Below are 23,531 nucleotides of genomic sequence, written 5' to 3'. Positions count from 1 at the left end.
TCAGGCTGGACTGCTGCTTTCCAGCCTGGCTGAACCAAGAGCATCTTGCCTGCTCTCGCTGAGCATAGCCACGCAAAGATCGGATGGTAGAGAAAGAGAACACCTTGTTGTGAAAAGATCAAAGGTAAACTCTTGTCCCAGATGAAGGCAGTAGGAGCTCTGAATAATTCAGACACACAATTGAAAAACCCTTTTCAGTTAACAGTCCTGCCCTGTGAGATTGCAGGAAGCCATCTCATATGATGCTCCTACTGACTCACCATCTTAAAACCACTTGGTTTTTTTCCCTCCATTCATCTTTCTGCAAGTCTCTCTGCCCTGGTGGTCAGGTTCCTCTTCAATTTGACCACATTCACATGGCCAACAACCATTGTTCTGTTGCCAACACTGATCTGAGGCTAATGGGAATCCTTCTCCCAGATTTCCAGCCCAGCCAAGCGCAGAGCAGCACTCCCTAGCCTGTCTCACGCTGTGCCAGTTATGCATCCCAGTGACCAGAGCTGTGCATGCTGCTTCAGAGGAGAGCTCAGAGGTGCCCTGCACAACCATGTTCAGATTTCCCAAGAAATAACTCTCATAAATCCTCAGGTAGCTGCATTTATTGAAATTCACACAGTTCCTGTGAAAGTCTTAATGACATTTTCTTCCAGTAATAACTAGCTTAAGCACTCCCTTTGCAGCGAATGTGTGCTATTCTCTGCTGCTGTTTAAGGGTGGTTCATCTGCACACAAAGTCACCATTGTGGATGGACAGAGTATGGGGCTGGAGCCAGGAATTTATGAGCTCTTATCCCCAGACTGCCAGTGACCTTCCGTGTGGCCTCCAGAATAACGCTCAGCGTCTTTGTTATTTTAGCTGTAAAGTGGGAAAAATAACCTTTATTCATCCACCTCAAAGAGGTGATGAGAGGATTTTATGCAGTGCTCGGGGTTTTAAAGTTTCAAAACAAATTTTATAATAGCCAGTCGGGGCTTCCAAGTCCATTCTCAGCTCATCTCTTGCCACCTCCTCCGCACTCAGTGATCGTGGTCCTTTGGCTATTTCCCTGCGTGCTGTAGAGCTCACTGGACTACAGAACTGTTACAGTCAAAAGAGATCTTAATGGAAGAATTTGCTAAAACATTGGATAATACTCTTCTCACATGATTCTGAATATTCCAAAATTTGGAAGTGATCTACCTACTACTGAAGTCAAAAAGGAATAAACAAGCCAGCTCTTCTTTTTCCCTTTTGAAGAAAAATGCACAGCATGTGCCCTGTTTACTGATTTGCAGCATCCCATAACCTAAGGATAGCAATATAAAGAAAACGCAGAGAAGTGCAAAGTAGCTCCCAAATCAACCACAGGTACAGAGCAGGCTGCAAAACCTGTCCCAGAGCCTCTGCATGTCATTCCATGCCGATGGTCTCGACCTGCCGTGGCTTCAGCCTTTGTCCAGAAGTGATAACATACACAGAAGTATACTTCAGTAAAGCGGTGTCAGATCTTTTGAACTTGCCCATGGAGTAATTTGAACGTGCTGTCATCAGGGAACACCTATTTTTTCATCTTACCAAGGCAATTAATGCACTTAATAAAATGACTGAAACTTTCAGATGTACAGCTCTGTTTGGTCGAAAATATTAAGAAGTATGCTTCAAGGAATGGAGTACCTCCTAGCAAGAGCCACAGAAAAGCTGGTTGCTATGCAACTCAAGTATTGTCCACATTATTCTTATCAAAAGATGACATTGTATAAAATAATATAATCATCTTCAAAAAAAAAAAAACCAACACAAAAACCCAACCACAATACAGAATACAGTAAAAGGCTGCTTAGGGGTTGAGAATTGGCAATAGCTCAGAGTGCTGTCAGAAATCTGACACTGATGGTACATACTTCATCAGTTACAGAACCATAATGTAATTATTATGATTATTTAAATGGCACCCTTGATAATATATATAAATTGCATTCAATAAAGCGAGTGAATCTGAAGATATCTGCTACATGCTTGGAAAATAAATGCTTATTCAAGCAAGACTAGGATAATATTTTCATCTTGCAGAGCCAAGCAGGCTGCTTTATGCATGCATCGCCTTAACTTGTCCATACACCATTCCTTTTACTATGTACATTGAATTTATATTTCAGAAAAATGTTAATGCTTGTGTTTTAGCAGGCTAATAAAATATCGAGGGCTTTGTTCTAAGTACTCAAGAACAGGTTCAGAAAGTAAGAACTTTCCAACTTTTCCCTCTGAGCAAGAGAAATTTTCTTCATGGTTATTTGGGTTAACTTATTTGGAATTGTGTTCTGCTGAATCCTGCAGGGCAACTAAAACACTGTCTGCTATGGATTATGGGTTTAGAACCCATTAATGGACAATCCATAAGCAGATCATATAGTGCTACCTGCAGCTATTCAGTGATGTGGCCAAACGCCCACCAGGAAGGGAAGGTGTCCACGCTCCACCAACTCCACTCTGTGAAGCAGATTAATGTGAGATCAATAACTTTCAAATTATCAATTGACAATGCTTTATTCTACTCAAGAAAGTAAAGATTCTCAAGCTGAAATGAGGCTTACAGTACCTCTTCCATCAGAAAATGCAGCAGAAGCTATCTGAACTCACACTGCTACCAATGCAGATTGATTGAGCTCAAGATGAACATGCATAGCAACTATGAAATGCTTATGAAATAAGGACTGCAAAGAAGCAACCAGTCCATGTGGTAATTCCACTGGCTTCTACCACTGCTGCAATGAGATATTTTTGAGAATTATTAGTCGATTTGCAATCCCTCAAATTGCTGTCATTACAGCAATCATGAGGATATTTCATTTATTTCATAATTTAATGTAATCAGACACCACAAACTTTCGATCACAAAACAGAAAATGTGACCTCTTTTGCCTTTGCTTTTAGGACACACAGCTGAGTGAGTTTACCCAAAACACTCACTGACATCGCTGTCTGTCTCTGAAAGAAGAGCAGAGATGGATTGGCATGTTTGGTTGAGCAGGGTAAGTGGTGACTGTCAGAGGAGCCTCACCACTGACACTCAGCTGGATTTGACTTTCAGCAACTTGCATGAATATACATGAAGTCTTCCAGCCCCCGGGTTTATTACATGAGCATGCAAACACCAGCAACCCCGTCACAGAAAAAGCCATTAGATTCTAATGCTCTCCTTTGAGCAGCTGGATGTGCAGTTCTTAAACAAAAAGTTTATCAATACACTTCAAACACCCTCTTCCAGCTACCATGGAATCTGATGTTGATCTAGCCCACACAGGACATTGGTACTGAGCAGATTAAAACTTCTGGAAGCCAAGTAGCATTTTATTCCTCTTTAAGCGAGTTTTGCCCATGGAGCAATCCCTCCCTTAGAAATGGCAAGAAAACACTTGGAATTCTTGACTACAGACTCAATCTGCAGAGCTCTTGCCTTGTGGCCCCTATCTCTTACCTCGAAGCACATGTAGTTCAACCCAAGTCAAACACAAGCTGAAGTGAGTTCTTGGAACAAGCATCCTGCAGAACTGATCCAGCATATGTTCTGGTACTGATACTTATATACTGCTCTACTGCAAAACTTCACATTTTTCTAAGGAACCAAGATGTTTGAAATGATCTATGGAACGTTACAAACAAGCCTAAAAAGACAGACTGCCAGAGCTAAGTAGCAAGTTAAAATGACACAAAGAAAACACAGAACAAATTGTGGTTATTTTCCTAGTGTGAAGTTCAAATTGTAAGGAAACACCTATAAAGATAAATGTTCTTTGCATTCGTACACGATGAATCAAGTTCAGAGATCTCAACCTCCTCCATTTGACATAACCCCTCCTTACCTTGCCATAGCTCAGCAGGATTATCCTCACCAGGACAACGTTGATGTGAGCACCCAGGGATTCATCATGGTAAATTTCGTTAACCTGCAAAAGAGGTCAGAGCTTCAGCCACAGTGCTGGCAACAAGGAACTGTGACAGCAAATGCTAAAGCAGCACCTTTGCTATGCTGTCATTAAGACAAAGATCATTTGTGATCATACATGAAAAGGGCAAAATTCCACTGATGCTAGAAGGAAATTTTTTATCTTCTAGGCCATAATTCATTTTAAATAATTTAAAATCAACATAACATCAGCAGAGACTTCACGTTAATGGGAATTTAAATACCAACCTAAACTGACTTATACACAGGTGCATCGTGGTGGACTCCATGACAAAGCTCCTGACTCAGAGGGAGAGCCCCCAGTCCTTGCCCTGTCCTACTATGTGTGCCTCCCTGACCCCGAGCCCACACACTGAAGCACAGACCAGAGGAGCTCCCTTCTGAGTGAGATCACTCATGGGGAAGGAGCTCAGGAGCAGAGGGACAGACCCTGGGGCTGCCTCTATCCCAAAAGGGACGTGCTAGATCAGTTCAGCTGCACCCTGTAACTCGTCCATCTGGGACTCATCAAATGGCATTCTGACAAGAGGATATACCTCCCCCAAAAAGCCTGGTCAGCCACATGGGCCGACTGGATTGTATGTCACAACCAATCAACGTTAAACTTTGCAAGCAAAATGAAAGCTAAAAAACACTGGCAAACAAAAAACTTTTTCTTTTCTTTTCTTTTTTTTTTAACAATAGGGCTATGTAACCAAATGCACACACTGCTACAAATCACCCTACAAACACTGAAAAGAGAATGGTAAATATTTACAGTGCAAAATGAAACGTGGATGTATAAAGATGACTTAAGAAACACCGCCACAAGTGAGTTAGGGAAATATCAGCTGCTAAAGGGGCCGATCTGGATACTCCATGATGAATGGATGCATGAGACCAGGCCGTTTGTTGGCACTGATGTGCTCTGCCAACCAGCAGGGGTTTGGCTTCACAAATCAGAAGAGGCAGATGAGATATTCCCTACAGGGCAAGTGCCTTCTTGGTAAGGACTGCACCAAACTGGTCTGCTCCATGGATGGAAACAAACCTCATTTCTTCCTAAAACACAGATTCCTTACTGCAGTCTAATAAGTAACATTCAGAGTAACTTTCATTAGGAACTCAACAATAAATAATGTTCTGTTTCTTCAGTCAGCTCTACTTCCAACGGCTCATCCTTTATCTCTGTAAAAACAATTAAAACTGCATACATCAGCATTGATTTTACTAAGCAATCTCGACTGACATTTTGAAGTGGATTTAAATTCACTTTATCAGTATTTTTAATATAAGAGCCTGATATTATGCCTGGTAAGAGGGCAGGTTTCACATCCTGAGCATCCCACAGCAGGGGCTGTGAGCAGCAGCCCACCCTGACTGATCTGCTCTGTAGACAGTAGCTCTGGAAATTACATCACGTATTTGTGCATATAAGCACTACTTCAGAAGACTAGCTTTCTACTCCTGCACCTAAAAGATTTTTACTTTGAGAACCATTACTGACCACAGATTGTAAAGACGTGAGATATGAACATGCATTCTGCACTACAAACATTCTTTCACCCAGGAAAAAGACCCTCACACGTTGTCAGGGGAGGCAGGGATATTAATTTGCCCCATCCTTTGTGTACGGGGAACACGGCGCACACATCCGTGATGCGAGGCTGAAATATGCTGCAAATTACCTGTACGTGAAATGAGTACTGAACAAGAACTCCTCTGTAGAAGACAGTAAGCACGGCATGTAAATAAGAATTTAATTAGTTCATAACGCATAATCCAAATTGCTGCACGCCACTCTCTCATTAACTTCCAGAATTTAACCTAAGCCTCTTCTAACAATGGCTGAGTAACAGAACAACCGTATCACTGTTGCGTGCCAAAATGAAACTTGGCATGAAAATGTTGATGGAACAGAATTGAAACACTGTTTGACTGTTCATGCAAATGACATCTAACAAACAAACTGTGAATGAACAGAAAAGCACAAGCACTGTAAAAAAGCTGCCCAGTTCTCTCGGGATAGTGGATTTTCTGCAGGACAGTGGGTCAATTCAAGGCTCCGGGTCTTGGTTTCATTAAAGAGGACGAATCCAACCCCTCCTCACGCAGAGCTGAATGGAACCCTCTGCTCCTTTCTCAAAGCTGCACCGTGGCTTTCCCAGCAGTGTCTCGCTGCACGCAGATAATACATTGAAACAGATGCTTTACCTTTTTTTCAGTATGACCTGAATTGCACCTATTTGTTTCAGGAAGTTATTAAAGAAATGAGATCCAAGTGATTGAATGCTGTGCTCTCACGCACTGACAGGGGCCTCCACAAACCCGCGCTCAGCTTCCCTAGGCTTCCACCTGCCAACCCCACAGGAGAGCAGTGTGAAGCAAACACAGCCTGTTATGCGGGGCACAAAGCAACCCAGCACCCTGCAGGCACCGAGCTCCTGTCCAACGCGGCTGCAGCACTGGGCACTGAAGTGCTTGTTCAGATAACAGACATGGAATAGCTTTGGATGTCTATGTAATAAACACAGACAGGTGTGAAAATAGTTACACAATACTTCTGCAGCGCTTTTGCTCTATTCCTATGTATTTCTGCAGGGCATCCTGATTTATATTGACCAAAAATCAGAACAGATCTCCTGCACTTATATCAGTAAGGGTCACAGGCTAAAACTGTGCTGCTGCATAGGAAAGGGAGAATGCACAAAGCTCATCTCAAAATGACAGCCCCTGGACAGAAGGCACAGAAGATTCTTGCACTAAATCTCGTTAGATGTCCACAGTGATTCAGCATTTACAGATGGCGATGCAGAAGGTTGGGTAAACCTGAAAGAATTCAAAGCACAGTGAAACATCGTGGAGAGACTTTCACAAAACTATTGTAGTTCACAAGCTATTTTGAGATAACTTTGTATCACGGTTTATTTTTGTGGGATATCTCAATCAAAGCAAAATATGCATTTCTATTTCTGTTTAGAAACCAGGTTGGCACAGATTGGCACTGCTTAAGAAAACAAGCACTTGATTTATTATTTTTCCTTCTGTCCCTCTCTGCTCATTTTATGTCTACTGCCCAAGTTTGAAGCCAACAGAGTAAGTAGAATACATTGAAACAGAAAAACCACAAAAAAACACAAAACCCAACAACTTGGGTAAAGCTAAGCTTTTGTGAGATGCACCAGGCTTCATTAAAGAAGCACTGCAAGTTCTTATTATTCAGCAAAATGGGACCCAATACTGTAAGGGAATTTTAAAACCGTTGTAATGCAAATAGTACCCAACAGCTGCAGCTCTGCTGGTCTTGATGCAGCACGAGTTACCTGCAGCTGGCAGGGTTTGTAGGGGAAACCCAGAGGCTCCCCAAGTCTCTAATTAAATCGACATGCAGTAAGAGAACCACGATCTGCATATTTTGGCAAGTCATCAGCAAGCTCATTCATGCAGTTTGAAGGAGTTCTCTGCTCTGCAGAGTTTATCAGGGCTCTCGGGCCCACTGAACCATGAGCCGTCTCGGATGAGCTCGTCCCCAGGCACATCCCTGTGGCCCCATGCAACACCGCTCGCTCGGGTGAGCACTGTGGCCTCAAGCTCGTGAGCACTCAGCCCTGACTGACACCAAATACCTTCAGCCTCTTGCTGCCATCAGCCTCTGAGGGATGTGACCCAGCTACAGCAGCCAACAGAGCCACATCCGGCCATTTGCAGAGGGCACCATATGAAGTGCAGCTCACTCATCAAGCTTTCCAGTTACCATACACAGCTCACCCATCGAACCCAATTAGACAGCCACTGGATGGCCCTTACATCCTTGCATGAGCACTGTTGCAGAAATCTCCCATGGCTACGTGCCACGGGGCAGAGCAGGACCATGCGTGTGGGACAGCACAGCTCCTGGCAAGCCATCGCTCGAGCCCAGCCCGAGTTGCAGCTCATTCATCAGACCTTAATTATCTGCAGCAAAGCCTCAGTGCCTGGTGGGCATCCAGCAATTGTCTGTCTCTGTGAGAGATGGCTGGTTTGAATTACAGGCGAGGAACCAGAAATGTCGTGGTGGATACTGAGCACAAATGTTTGTAATCTGACCTCTCCCAAAAGCACTCTCCTCCCGCTTTATTTTTATGTGTTCTCACTTCAAACACCACTATCCCCTTCGGTTTTCATCACCTCCTTTTTGCTTTTAAAGTTCCCAAAGTAACGTTTCTAACATTCCCAAAGCTTCATCTTAATCCCACAGGAATAACATTACACCAACTCCTCTGGTGGATAAACCATGGTCACACAGGAAATCATCGGGCAAAATCCAGGGCTCTCAGTTTCCTTTTTTAGGCATTTCCTCACTTCTTCAGAGAGGAACTCTTTTTTTTTTTTCTGCAAATCACTGTTGGGCATCACAAGGAAAAAGGAATACTGGAAGTGCACAACACATATGCAACTTAAAGGTCAAACTGTGACCTCAGATTGGGAAAAAAACATTTCTGCTCAAAAACGCAGGCAACAGTGAGTTTGAGGAGTGCCTGGCAACGTGCACTGTGAAACAGGGATAAGCATCTGTTGTTTTGTATCTGAATCTGTGTCCGAGTCCTGATTTACCTTCACTGGTGTGAGAGTCAGGAGATGGTACCAAGTCCAAGTTTGCTGCCTCTGATCAAAATGAAAAACATTCCCCAGAGCAGATGTGTTGGCAAGACTCAAGGTAGCTTTGTGTTACGGGTCTCTATCTCATCTTTGACTGTAAGACTGGTTTTAGAAAGGTCACAGACTCTGTTTTCTGACTGTACAACTAATATATTTTTCTCAGTTCCTCCCTCAGGCTCTTGGAACTCCTCATTTTTTGCCCACAAACCACTGCTCTGGGAAGTTTCTCCAAATATTGTAAATTGCATTTACACCAAAAGACTCAGTATTTGTTTGAGTTACTGTCTCAAGATCGCTCTAATAAAACCAAATGTAGTATCATGAAATAATTAAGCAGATTAATGTACTATTTTGCTACAAGGCATAAGGGTGTGGTGTCAATGCAATAAGTGTGGTGAACTATTTAAGTAGTTTAGTTAAGGAAAGCACCCAACATTTGAAAGCTGATCCTAATTATCCATGCTGCATCACACAAACCACGCTGTCACATCTCCAAAGTCCTTGGCTGCAACCTTTATGGCCAAAGTTCATGTAGGTACGTGGACTAAAGGAAAATCTATCTTTGAACAGTAATTATCCTCTACTGCAAGAATATCACCAAAATCTGAGAGCTGGACATAGCACAGAACATCAAAACAGCAAGATATAGTGCAGTTAATGATGACAAGAAATGCTCACCTAATTGACAATGGAAATAATCCCCTTATGGAAATGAATAGATTCTGTGGGGGTCCTGAAGGACTGCTTTCTACAGGGCCTTCCAGAGCCCACTCATATGCACAACTCCCACCATACTGCAGCAATCAAGAGAATGAATAAAAGTCATCTGAGGTTTCATCAGAAACTTCCCTCCTTGCAAGTCGCAGCTACTGGTTTGTAATGAACAGTCCAAAAGCTGAGTTAACTCTCACACATTTAAATTTTCAACAGAGCTGCCATTCAGCTATTGACAACCAAAGTCCTTCAGATAAATAGGTCTGGACCTTCATTTGTCATCTGGGGAATTTCTTAGGAGTCAGTTCAGATTTGAAGCTTAGACATTGAAGTAAACTGATTTGAAATAATGAGTATTGGTGCTTATAAGTTGCTTAGTTTTTACAAATCCAGTAAAGTCTATATCAATAAGATATCCTTCCTGTCTAAAATATGCTTTCTAGTTTAAAAAGCATGATCCTGAATACAGATTGCACCATTATTTCAAAGCATTCAATCATCACTTTCTTTTTAACAGCTTGAATTAGACACGCTTTCAGGTTTCATCCAACTGCCAGTTAGAAACCAGCAGCACTTCTGCCCTTTCCTCTCATTAGGGACTTGCTGTTCCGTACCTGGAAATCTTCATCCCTCATCAGCCAAAGACACGAGAGCAGAAATCTCACATATCACAGTAGTATCATGGACACCCTATTAAAGAGGATGGATAACGCATTCAGGAGTGCCTCAGGGCCACAATTTCAGAGATGTGTAGTGCTGAAAGACACAGGCAAAAGACTCCTGGGGCTTTCCAAAGCCCCCAGCTGCAGGACTCCCATTGATTTCAGTTACTCAAATGAAGATTTGTTAAATCTATATGTTCTGGAGTGGAATGTTCACTTGAAGTTTGGGAGAGACTTAATCCTATGGGCTATGTTTTAAAACTGACTCTCACTGATTTCAAAGGCATATAAACAATTAAATATTCAGATAAATCTTGCCATAAGTGAGGCATTAATCCTATTTAGAACCAATCTCCCATTGAAATGATGGCAGAAATTTCAGCTTTGAGGAGCTGCCTTTCAGTAACACAAACATTTAGATCACATATCCATTACATGGATGCTACATAGGCTAGCCACTAAATGTTGCACTGTCACATCTTTTACAGTAAAGAAATAGGAAGGAAATTTAAAGATTATTTTCTTGCCCCCCAAAATACTCCAGAATTCAAAGAATGAGCAGCTTTTAGGCAAGTTCTTCCAGAATATACATAAGGATGACAGTTGCCAGCATTAAAAAATGTAGTACTTGAAATAATGCTCAAAAATACTGCTATGGGAATAGAGGAAGAAGGACAAAATAAGGAAGAAAAGGTTAAGGCAGGGGCCTTACTGGGAAAAAAACATAATGCAAAGAGGGGCACAAAAGTTGAAGACTTGAAGACAGATGGAGCCAATAAGTTCAGTACTACCTGGAAGTGAGCTTATCTCATAAGACTTTGCTGTTTCAAAAAACAGAAATATTTTAAGTGAATATATCCCAACTCTGCCTCTTAGGAAGCCTTGTTACCCATATTCTCACCCTGGATGTGACTCTTAACAGGGTTCTGGTGGGCTGACCACTCGCCCAGCCCAGCCATGTGAACAGCCAGTTCCAGCTCTGCTCCTTTCCTGCAGCAGGAGACCTGCTTAATACTGAGAACTATTTTAAGAGGGTTATGAAACAATCTGAGAATTTTAGCCCCGGGCTGGCTAGCACCAATACCCACTGCAGCTCAGTGCCCTGCTCCTCCTCCCACAGCATCCAGCAGTGAAATCCTTTTGTTTCCCGATGAACAAGATAGTTCTCCAATGCCACTTCTGGCCAAGTGTTTTTTAATATTTCCCATACACTTGTAGGAGCAGATAAAATCTCTGATTCCTTTGCTGCTTTCTTGCAGAAATTAAATTACTTCCACGTTCTTGAGTAAATGACAGGGCTGCAAGCTAGCTCCCAAATCTCTCTCTTCTCTTGCAATGGTCCTGCATGCTAAAAATACAAAGATAATTTGTGGAATGGGTGGGCTTACACTTGGAAATGCAGAGGACTGTGCAAGCTGCTGTCCTTCCCAGGAAGAAACACACCATGATGCACAAAAGAAAATGGTGCAAGTGAGAGGCAGCTGAGGGTCTCTAAAGTGAAAACAGTGGCATTTCTTTCTGAAGATGGAGTGAACATCCCCATGGTGCAGAGCAGAGAGGAAAGGATGTCAAGAGAAACCCACGTTTCTGTATGAGGAATGGTGGGAGGGTAAAGACGGATGACAGGAGGCCTGGCTGACACTGCTGGCAGACAGACGGGGATGCGTGGCTGCAGCCCAAAGCGTTAAAAACCCTCTGGTGCGTCTCTCACCATTCGTTCGGGGCTGTGACTTCATTTCCAAACGTTGGGATAAATATTAGCACTGCTATTCAAGATGGCCAGGACACAACGGTCTCTGTTTTTTCTCACTTTATGGCTTTTAGGTGTGGACTGTAACACATCACTTAAGCAGCACAAAACAGATTGACTGAATAAGTCATCGCGCTGGGCTTGAAAAAAATATATTGTTTTGATTGGGTTGGTGGTAGGGCTCCACCCAAGATCCCTGGGAAAAGTTAATTAAGGACAACTGCTCACACCATCACTCACTGTAAAAGCAGGCAAAGCGGGGAGAGCAGCCATGCTGCGAGCTGGGCGCTGCTCCTGGGAAAGCGATTCCGCCTCCGGGAGTCTGGGCGTGAGGGACACTGCACTTGGAACTTATTTTGTGTTTGGAACCAGAGAAACTCAACCCTCTCAATCACCCTTTTATCTCCAGTAAAGACTTGCATTATTATTTTAGTTTATTTACTCTCTATGCACACTTTGATTCTATCCTTAATGCCTTCTTACTGTATGAAGCTAATTGATTTTATGCCTAATGCCTTGTTAAAGTACAAAGCTAATTGATTGCGCCCATAAAACCTGCACGGTACACACACTGCAATGGCTCCAGTGGGATCTTCCAGCAGGCTTTTTTTGCAGTCATCTCTCTCCTCTTTCAGCTCCCCTTGGGCCTACGTATCTCACCAGGCCCAGACTGTAAACACGCATTCCCTACCAGCTGGTATCTGCCTCTCCAGAGCAGAGCAAGTCTTGGAGAGAAAGAAACAGAGGACTGGTCACCATCACCCCATCCCTCATCTAAAACACAGACTACAGAAACTGGCTGAGTTTTAGTGAAGGAAAGACCAGGACAACGCTGTGGCTGGCAAAGACTGCCCAGCACCTCTTTGAGTGGCTCCTTGCAGCCCGGACACAAAGGGAAGGGACACATCCTTCATCCCCAGAGGACGTTTCTGCCTCAGACCTCCCAACAGAACAGCTGCCGCCGAAGCCAGGAGCTGTTACAGCCCCAGGATACGGTTACACAGGCTGCACTTTCCAAACCACTTGCAGAGACAGCATGTTTAAGAGTTGTTATTTCTTACAATTTGTGTGTTGGATGGTTTGCTAAAATTAGGAACAAGTGTATTCCAGAGCTGGAACGTTTATGGCTCCTTTACCATTACTGTATATTTTAACTCTTAAAAATAGTTTTAAGTGACATGATAAGTAGAGTCCTGCTTAATCTATTTCAGCCCATTTGCCACATTCCTGGTTTGGCCTCTTTGGCTTGTTAATTTAGAGATATATAAAACCATCTGTTTCATTGTAGACTTTGTTTTAAGCCTCAGAGAAAACAAACCACACAAACAGATGAAATTCACTATGTCATTTCTGTTAAAACAGACGTATTTACAGCCATCAGAGCATACACCAAGCACCCAATAATTCTAATGTCAGTACAGATTTTTAACTATTTACAATACTGCTATAAAATAAGCATTGCAATTGAATTTACATCGCACGAGGGATTTTCTTAAATTGCATTCTACCTCTCATTTAAAATGAAAAACACTGACATTCCACACATTGTTAAAAGAATGCAATAAAGTAATGAGAAAACAAGCTTCATAATTTAAAAATATATCTTAGGATAAAAGTACCCCAAACAAAAGTACCTATCAGGACAGACTGTGTCCATATATCTGTGAGTCTGGAATGCCCAGAAGTCACCTACAGACACTCCATCCTCTTGATGCTACTGTGAGCTTCAGCAATCATAGTCTATCTGTCAAAACCAGAGCAGACCTACAATTTGTATGCAACAACATTTCACAGAGAACACATTTGCTGAACCTGAAATCTCTATTGAAAGCAGGTGAGCACAAGAAGGAACTCTACCCAGGATGAATGGTCTATGAAGGGGACCGCCACTCAATGCCAATTTTGTGCCAAAAGAATAAGACTTATTTTGACTGTAATGGAGACTGTTTTCAGAATTTGATTCTTACCCCTCAGCACAGAGGCCTTGCTTATTGGCTGGGGTACTAGAGGTGCTTGTGGAAGTGTCTACTGCTCTGATATTTAGAAAGAAAAGACAGTTCCATCAAACATTCTCTAGCTTCTGCGTTCTTCACTACCACATTATATAGCCTGCTGCACAACGGTCCGAAGGATTAAATATTTAATGAAGGAAACCTAAAGGTGTCAGCTATGGATTACCTACTAAATCAATTTAAGAAAGTTCAGTGATTGACTGCATAGCATTTTACTGCAGCGTGAACAAGGAGAAGGTGGGTGGCCTGGGACTGTAAGTGATTCTTGAGGAATCAAAGAGTTTAACTGAGCAGTTTTAAAAATGTATAAGCCAATCGAAGTTCCTAATACAGCCTTATTTGAAGACAGTTCTCCAAACCATGTTATTCAGCAGGGAGCTTAGGTTAAGGGAATATACATCTAAAACGTAACGACTTCCAAGGACCTGAGGCACTGACCCTACACCCCCATCCATCAAAGCACATAAGCAGGACTTTGAGTGTTTTAATGGTCCCACTGTCAGCTTCTTCCTTGGCCCCTTTTTCTTTTGTTCCTTCTCCCCTTTTGCCTTTTCTACAAGCGGCCTGGATTTTGCTCCTAGAATTATTCCACCTCCTGCTATGAGAAAAATCTATGATGTATTAAACGGCAAAATCAGCATCCATCCACCCTCCCCTCACTGCCATCTCACCGTGCAGCTAGCAGGGCTGTACTCACAATGTTCATCAGGGTCAGCAGGTACTTCTGAACGTGTTCCTTCCCATGGAACTGAACAACTGAGTCATCAACCCCCAGAAGGACTTCGATGTTGTAATCATCATCCGTCGCGTGCCTCCGGTGGCGCTGCCTCGATCTGCGCACCCCATCTTCAATAAGGCTCAGCGCACTGTCGAGACCATCCAGGTTAGTCAGGTTAGGCGCTGCAATCAGACAAACAAACGAGTTAGCAACTGACAGCGGCTCAGGCTCAGGTCTCAGCGAAGCTGGGATAAATTTGAAGCAGCAGCTTTTGTTATGTTCTGTATGTTATGTAATAGCATAACCTTCCCTCAGTGTCAGTTAAAGGTGACCTAAATGAGAGAGAAATCTGACCTGAAAGATCGCTTTGCAAGGTAGAAACAATACTTTCTATAAAGCAATACTCGGTTATAATTACAAGGCCAAAGGAATAGATACCAAGGCCTTGACAAGGAGGATGGGGCTGTCTGCAGAAGAATAATTGTTGCTTAAAAGCACTTATATTCATGGAATAATTAAGGTTAGAAAAGACCACAAAGATCGTGCAGCCCAACCCATCCCTGCAGTGGGTTATGTGTCGCACAGTGCCACATGTAAGAAATGCACCGTTCTGGGATCTTGTGCTACCAAGGGCATCCTTGATTTCAGAACCACAGGTAAAGGCCAACACCATGCCTTAGATCTGATCTTACTGTCCACAGTCATATTTCCAGGCAAATGCTGTTACCAACAAAACCTGTTTATACTGAGCACACAGTAACAACCCGACTTCCCCCCTCAATGCATTAGCCCCTTTCCTCAATACACTCATATCATTTAGCAGTAGTGACATGGATCTTCTTTATCATTACAAATCAGTAACACGCCTTAGATATGAGATGAATTCATTTTTAGCTACATTCAAGATTATTTAACAGCTTTTCATTTTTCATTCCTAATTTGTCATGTCACTTTGCATTATTGCATGTCAAAGACCACTCTGTCAGGCACAATGGCAGCCAACGTTATTACGAGCCATTTCAAACAGTGCCTGTGATACGAAAATCTTCTATTTTGGCAGGATGGGATGCACTTCATATGGCATATATGCCCTAAAAATTAACATGAAAATATGGAATACTGACATGTCACCCTATAGAATAACAATGATCAGTGTTAATATTATCATTTGTATTTCAAGACCCTTAGGAGTCCCCTCCCAAGAATCTCTTGATTTCAGAAAATGTCAGAAAAAAGACTTACTCGGACAGACAGAGGGAGCACTGAGGGTTGATTAAAGGCTTCCAGTGCTCAGTTCAGAGCTACATAATAGGAAGCAGAGGGAGGAGGCTAAAGTCATCACCTTCAAAGATGAAATACAAAACAACTCTTGGAAATGTTACTAAGGAACATGGATTCTCCATCTTCATTTACTGAAATTTTTACATCAAAATTGGCTGCTTGGGATGAAATGAGTGGATTACCAGACTCTGGGCTCATTACAGGAATATCCAGACAGTCCTTTACCACTTCTCCTTGGAACTTTGAGGACATGAGGCCACAGCCTCAGACAAATAGAGAAGACCCCGTGCGGTGCTCCTCCATCCCCATGGAGCCGTGATCTCCTCCTGGGCTCAGTCAGGGCTCAAAACCCACCGGCAGCCCTATCTCCTGTTTTGCTCCACTGGGACAGCCTCAGTGTTAACACTCACTGGTGCCCAAAGTAATTACTGAGCTATGCTCAGGAGATTCTCTATAGGATCATGGGGCAATCACATATTCATAATCTGTAAGGCAAATCAGAGTTAGTGTACAATTTGACAGTAGCTGTTACAAGCTTTCTAGAAAGTAAGACTGAGCTGGCAGGGGCTGCCGGTTGTGCCCTCTCTCTGTTGCTCACAAAAAAAAAAGCACAGCAATAAGCAGCAAGGCTAGAGCTATCAGAGGTGATACTGCAAACCAGCAGTGCGGTGCCTTCATCCCCACTGCGCCAGAGGCACAGCAGGATCCTGGCATCCTGCACTTACCATCCTGCAGGGCAGGCTGCCTGCTCCCTCCCTGCCCCTCATCTCATCACTGTCCCGCTGCAGCCCTGGCAGTCCTTCTGGCTCATGAGAAGAGCAATCGTATTTTCCACACTACCTTCCCCCCCCCCCACCCCCAAGCTTTGCACAGTAACGCTCTGAGAGTCATCTCAACTGCATTGTATTTTACTAAGTCATCCCAAGACCTCTCCATCATTTGTTCATTTTCAGCAACTTTCGCCAAATCAGTGCTTCAGCTGCTAATTATTGGTGCCAACTTTGTTCTCCATCTCCCAAGAGCAGACACTTGGCATTTGCAGGGCCAACAATAGCCTCTGTTGAAACCTTCTGTGTTCCCACCAGGAAAAATTCACATTTCTGAAAATTAAACGCTGAGAGACAGGGTTGTATTTTTCTCTTGTGCTAATCATCCACACCGAACCGAAGGACAGCACCACTCTAACAGTTCACCCACAAATCCCTCAAAAAAAACTCTTTTCTTTTTTAAGCCGACAAAACAATCATTGATCATTCAGTGATTTTTTCTCCTAATGCTGCAGACCTTCTTCCAGTTCAGTATAAAAGCTATGAAAAGCACAGAATGGGAGCCCTGCAGCCCTCCTGTCTGTGACAGAGCCTTCCCCGCAGCTCTGCAAGGGGCAGAAGGCAGCTGGGAGATGGGCAGCAGAGCCTGCCAAGGGGAAGGCAATGAGCACAGCCCAGTGTGGTTCTGCACAAGGCTGTGTTTCGGGTGCCCTCCACTTTTGCTTGCAGTTAATGCAGGCAAGCAATCCTAGCTTATCCCAAAGCAGCAAAGCCCTACGTGCTTGCTGAGTCAAGAACCAGACCACCTCTCCAGCTGTGATAGTTCATTAATATATAGAGAGCACATCAAAACCTAAAGGGGAAAGGTCCTTAAACTGCACTCATGCAAACTGCTTACAGCGTTACAAATCATGCAAGATCCTTCTGTGGTGTTCCCTTTTCCTAAGCACTGTGCAGTACCCCATGCTTTTCTCTAAACCGTTCCAGTTTTCAGTCTGGTATTTATTCCTTGATATCTGTGCCTGAGCACCCAGTCGTGTGCAGCCTCATGCTCTGAGACAGGCAAAATCCCCACCAGCACCAACATCATTTTGGCCCTTGCAGGACTACCAGCCCTGCCAGCCACAGCACCGCAGCCTTAACGCTGGAAGCCCCCGAGCTACAATGTTTGTCCCATACAAGAATTTTTCATCGGTGATCATTCAGAATTTCCAAAAACAACTTATTTTGTGGAAACTTCTGCCTTGCTCATTAATCTTTGATATCATGTGCTTTACAGAAACCTAATTAGATGACATCTTCAGATTCTGCCTTACCCATCGCAGCGATCAAACTCTAACAGATGCTGTGAGTTACTGAAGCATGAACATGCTGCTGCCATGAAACTGCCTCTCCCTGCGTTTCTGTCACTCCCTTTAGGACGTCTACCAGAAGTACAGTTGCTGGCTTGCAATCTTCTTTTGTTTTTTCATGATGACTTTCAAAAAGGCTCAGGGAAATACAGTTGTACCCGCAGCTCTTACGAGTCACTTATGAAGCTGTTGCACTTTAAAAACAGTATCAGCTTTAGGGTTTCTCAGTTTCACAGCAGCAATATTGTCCTAGTAACGCACCTTCTTACTTTTTACCTTCTTTTTCTGGCAGAGGGAAGGGGACTTTCTGGAAAGCCCAGTACAGGGACCAGGGCAGGCAGCCGGGTGACTGAATTGCATGACTTGTTCACAGCCATCATCTGTGGTTTGTCTGCAGAGCAGCCCACTGGAATTTCTCTTTAAATATGAACGCATGGCATACAGGCAGGCCAGCCACTGTATCCGATGCAGCTTGTTTGCTCTGCGGACACTTCATCTGTCACTGCAGCGCAGGCAAACACCTGAGCCGAATGCTGAGCACCACATCCTCTGCTTGATGTTGACATGCTGATGTGCTGCTGAGCTCCATTCCCGAGACACACTACTGAATGGACTCCCAGCTTCCCATTCCTTCATGTGTGTTGCTGCAAATCATCTCCCTTTTTTTTTTTTTTTCCCTTTCTCTTTAACCACAGTGACTCAGCCTGAAGCCCAGCTGGAGTCCACTCTGCTGTGGGGTAGGCAGAGCCACAAGGGCCACTCTGGGCTTCATGCCACTTACAGCCGATGACAACACACCGTGCTTGGGACTTGCCCTCACCTTGTGGGCAGGAGGCCATCCATCACCTACAGTCACAGAATCATTAAGGCAGGAAAAAACCTCTAGGATCACACCTCATCCAACTATCCAGCTACCACCAATACTGCCCACTGACCATGTTCCTCAGTGCCACATGTCCACATTGCTTGAACACCTCCAGGGACAGCGACTTCCACCACCTCCCTGGGCAGCCTGTGCCAATGCATCATCACTTGGTGCTCTGAGTGCAAGCAAAGCAGGCTCCGTGGCAGGGAATCACAAGCAGGCAGGATGGGCTTGCTCTGGCTCTCAGCTTCCTACTGTTCAAATACATCTGCACCTCTGGAAAAGTACCAAACCCCTTGACAGCTCAACAAAGAATTGCTCTTTGGGGAATAGCACATTAAATCACAAGTCATCTCCCTTCAATGCTCCCTGCCACCCGCATGCTGTAGGCTTCTGTCATGCCTGTCCCCCATGATCAGCTCACTCTCCAGCAAGCCCCCCTTCGCCCCTTCAAGTATTCCACCAAAATCCTCATTTGTCTTCCATGCTAAATTGAGGCCTGAACCACAAAGGTCAGAGGCAACAAAGAACAGCCAACAAATCTTACTTTTTATTCCTTGCATTTTTTCCTCCCATTTTTAAGTTTCTCAGCATGCATTTTTGCTATTCCTTACCACTGTATGCATTTGTGATGTGTCTTGTTCATCTGTTAATCAATAGTTTCTCTTTTTTTATTTCCTCTATTTAAACAGCTCTGCTCATCTTCTCCTTTGCTTTATTTTCCAAATGTCCTCTATTTGTCTTTCTTCTCTCCCTTGCCATCCTGCTCAGCTACATTTGCCTTCCATAATTTATAAATCCCTTTTTCATACTACGGTCTGCATTTGGACCTTTCTGCTATCTGTCATTCATACAAACCCAGGGTAAATCCAACAAGGTGAATTAAAATGGATGAGAGCTCCTGTGAGGTGAAAGCAAATTGAAAGCGGTCTAAACAAGAAGTGAATCAAGCACAGCATGCGGGGCACAAGGCACAAAGCTGGTCCTGTTTAGAAGAGAAGTCTCAAGAGAGTCTCAACACAACTTTAGTTTGGAACTCAATTTTCAGAGGATTTGTGGGATTCCTTGAATTACAGGCTAACACCGTGGCTGAGACCTGGTACATCCTTACCCAGGAGCAGTTATCATAGCAGAGTAATTTGCATATTCAGATTCCTTCTCTTCCACTTTTTTACATAAATGTAAAGCAAGACCACACGAGTAGTATGAAGACCAGGCATCCTCACAGAGGTTATGAGTCCCAGTACTGCCTTATTCACACTGAACAGTAATTCAGATGGAAAGTTTTAGGCTGCATGCCCTGCTAACCATATGATCTCATTAGGAGCTCCTTGCCTCTTCATTTACAGCAATGCCAATTCTGGTTGAACCACATTTTAGCACTGAGTTTGCTCCACCCTCCATCCGCCAGTGAGAACCTCCCCGCTGGGCTCAAAGTGGGTCCCAGCTGCAAGGAGCACAGTAGGCAGCCAAAGTCCGACCTGCTCCCAGCATGGGGAATCAACCCAACTTCCAACTATTTGAAATACGGCATACGTGGGCCTTCATCAAACACTTCTGAGTATCTCCTGGGTTAGGACAGCCAGCTCATATTTGCAAAATGAATGCATGTTAGCGGTGTTGTACAGCATATTGCACAAAGGTGGGCTGCAAATGCTGTTCTCTTTCTTCCTGGTCACCTATACAACAGCGCAGAAACTTAAATCTGGGACACGCTCAAGAGTCTGCCTGAATCAGAGTTACAAAGAATAACAAAGTTGAAACCTACCAAAGTGGCAAAATGTAGGAGAACTTTTTAAACTGGGAAAGAAAAAGTCTTTTGCAAAGGATAAACCAATTAGCACAGTGACAATGGCCAGGTGGACATGGTGGCAAACGGCCAGGCGAGAGACACTAAGAATAACCACAGCGAGTTGTTGCCAAGGAGACTTTTTTGGCATGTCACAACAAAGAGAAAAGGTATTACAATGCTAAAAAGAAAAGTTGGAAATAAATTGATCTCATCAGGGCCACAATCACACAACGAATAACACAAAGAGGAGAGATAATTGCTCTGCTAAAAGATTAAATGAAAGCAGGGTAATGTAATATCGTGGCCTAAAATATTTTTTTGCAAAATGGTGCAACATCTTGTGTTATAATTTCAACTTTCATATTACAACATAATAGTCAAGAAGGTGAAATGAGAAGAACTGCAAATCAACCAGGCAAACAAAACAGCGTGACCTTGTTGAAGTGGAGCATTTTGAGAACTGAACATAAAGTTTTTCCAGCAGTAAAACTCATCCTTCAGAACATTTTCAGCTGTCAGCCCAACTACAGCAGAGGTTTCACAATGCAGCACCGAGCAATGAATAAGCAAAATGTTTATAACTTAGCGCTTAAAATTAAGCTCAAAAAGGACAAAAAAGCTACTCTGTAGAAAATTAATTGATGGGCCAACCTCTAAGTTTCACTGACTTGACTGCACCTGGAAAATGCTTATCTTGTAGGAATTTTGGCAAGTCATTGCAAACTGGCCAGCACTGCAGAGCCTGTGACTTGCAGAGCATGTGGTGAGACTGACTTTGCACATCCCTCTGGTTTGCACAGCCCACACCCACCCCAGGAACACGGCCCCATCCCTCCCAGTGCGTGCAGATGTGCAAAGTGGTCTTTGCTCTAAACAAACCCCACTGAATTACACAAGGGGGGCTGAGAGCTCTCAGTCTCATTTGCAGCTAATGCATAATTAGCCAGAACACAAAATTCAGATAGATGAGAAGGGTTTCCATGGTTCGAGTTGCACTGCTAAGGGCTCCTTACATCCTTCCAAACACTAATGCAGCATTTATGGGCTACTGGAGTCCAACCTGCCACCAAGATACTCAATGTACGATCCTTATTCCAGGCATGACTAAATTACAGCAAATTAGCACATTAAATGAGCTGCCTCACTGACCTCTGGCTTTGCAGGTGACACATCTAACAATCTCACTTGCATTTTTAACAGAAAGAAATGCCAAAGCACGGTGAAGGACTTGAATAAAAACAGGTTACAGGAGATGGCAGCTGTCTTTCCACAAGCCAACCGTTCTGCAAGAAGGGGAAATTGAGTTTTAATTACTGTTTAACAAACACTAAAAAAATAGGTTAAAAGTCAAATTCCTACCCGGAATGGGTGGGGAGGTGGGGTGAGAAGAAGGGGGAAAAAAAATGAAGAGATATGTATAATAAACAAACATTACTGGAAATACTGAATATTGAAACATAGCACCTGAAGTCAATATGCATCTTTCCAACACTTTTGGCATTAGTCACTGACCAACAAACTTAGCCTTTTGGTAATGTCTCCAAGTAGGACTCTACCATCCTTTCAAAAGGGAGCTCTTGAGCGAGGCATGAAATCTCGCAAAGTTGTAAGTGATCCAACCAAATGTTTTCAATGTCAAGTATAACAAACAGTACAAATCTCATCAGTGCAAATAATGAATCACACAAACGGCAATGCAAACAGGCCCCTGTTCTTCTACATAATCATAATGATCTTTTAATTAGACAAAGCAAACGTTCTGCTGTATTCACCTTGTGGAGAAAAGCAAAAGAACAAAGTTTTCCAAATTCAAGGGTGAAAAACATGAACAATTTGAACTGCTCCTAAGTTCTACCAGCTTCTTCTATTTCTGAGGATATTATACCAGGAAGCATGAGCCAGTCAAAAAAGAAAAAAGCTGATTTAATGAGAAGAAAACATCACTCGGGCAGTTTGAGCAATGGCACTGGGATGTATGGTGCCTTGGCCACTGACACTGGCAGGACTTGAATCAGAGTGAGGAGGAGTTATAATTTTACGTGTGTTTTGAAAATACTCTTGTTGCTAAATCTGCCAGGGCTTTCCGTAGTAACAAAACCAGCTGCAATTGATTAAAGACTGTAAGAAAGACAAAACTTTCTTGGAGGAAGCAGGCATTTCTTAAGCTTAAAAATGACAGTAAAAAACCCTGAGAGACAGAATTGGTCTCTGTTCTAGTGAAAGCACAAGAGCTTCATTCCCAAGGCGTTTCAAAATCAAGGGCAAAGGCTTCTTTTGTCATTTGTACAAAGAGCTCTGGATCTGTCAGGTCCTACCAAAGGCAAACTGCTAAACACTGCCTCCTCCTATTGCAGTGCGTGGGTGTGAGATGGGGCCCAAAGACAACAGCTGAGAAGAGAGACTTTCAAATGAGGCCTTCCCTGGAAGATGTATTGGGAATGGAGGCAGGTGTGGTGAAGGAAGGGAGGAAAGAAGATGTATGTATGCATGGGGAGAAGGCAAATTAAGAGGCAGAAGGTGGAATAACACCACTGCAAAACAGGAAAATGAAAAGAAACCATGGCCAGTCATCCTGCTGCTGTTTCCCACCAGCTGCAGGGTTGGACCAGGGCTCACTGCCCTCCTGTTCCCCGAGCTGAGCTCCTGCAGGAAGGGAGGCAGAAGGCAGCACCCTGGTGTGCGTGAGCAGGGCTCAAACAGTGCTTTTGGAGATAAATTAAGCATTAATATCTATGGGCTTTGGAGGGATTAGAGCCAGGTCAACATTCTGTTGTTTGGTTTTCTGGCATTTCCAAGTTATTTTTAATTCATTTGCAGTTAAATGCACTTGAATACGGAAAATGTTAAGAAGAAAAGGAAACAAATCATTTTGGTTGATCTGAAATCACATTTTTACTCATTTGATATAAAACCAAGTGCCTCATTTGAAGTCTCGCTTCAGGGAATCGTTAAAAAATATCTTTCAAGGTGAGGAGAACGGTTTGTTTTAAACTCACTGCCATGAAATCCATCGACAACTTCAGGGTTGTGTTCTCTATCTGTATGAAGTTCAATGAA

General features: G+C 43.3%; 1 protein-coding gene across 4 annotated transcripts in view; it reads right to left on the bottom strand.

The window, feature by feature from the left end:
* The window catches only part of ADAMTS2 (ADAM metallopeptidase with thrombospondin type 1 motif 2), a 236,217-nt gene that overhangs the window by 48,373 nt on the left and 164,313 nt on the right, over nucleotides 1-23,531 (bottom strand). For all 4 annotated transcript variants that reach the window (XM_040647190.2, XM_040647187.2, XM_414611.8 and 1 more), the window contains 2 exons: nucleotides 14,397-14,599; nucleotides 3,841-3,924 (listed from right to left, as the gene is read on the bottom strand). In XM_040647190.2, the coding sequence (XP_040503124.1) occupies nucleotides 3,841-3,924; nucleotides 14,397-14,599 (287 nt within the window). The remainder of the gene's footprint in view (nucleotides 1-3,840; nucleotides 3,925-14,396; nucleotides 14,600-23,531) is intronic.

Source organism: Gallus gallus, chromosome 13, assembly GCF_016699485.2.
Source record: "Gallus gallus isolate bGalGal1 chromosome 13, bGalGal1.mat.broiler.GRCg7b, whole genome shotgun sequence".
Taxonomy (NCBI): Eukaryota; Metazoa; Chordata; class Aves; order Galliformes; family Phasianidae; genus Gallus; species Gallus gallus.
The sequence above is the reverse complement of the archived record's forward strand: the minus strand, read 5'-3'. Positions and strand labels throughout refer to the sequence as shown.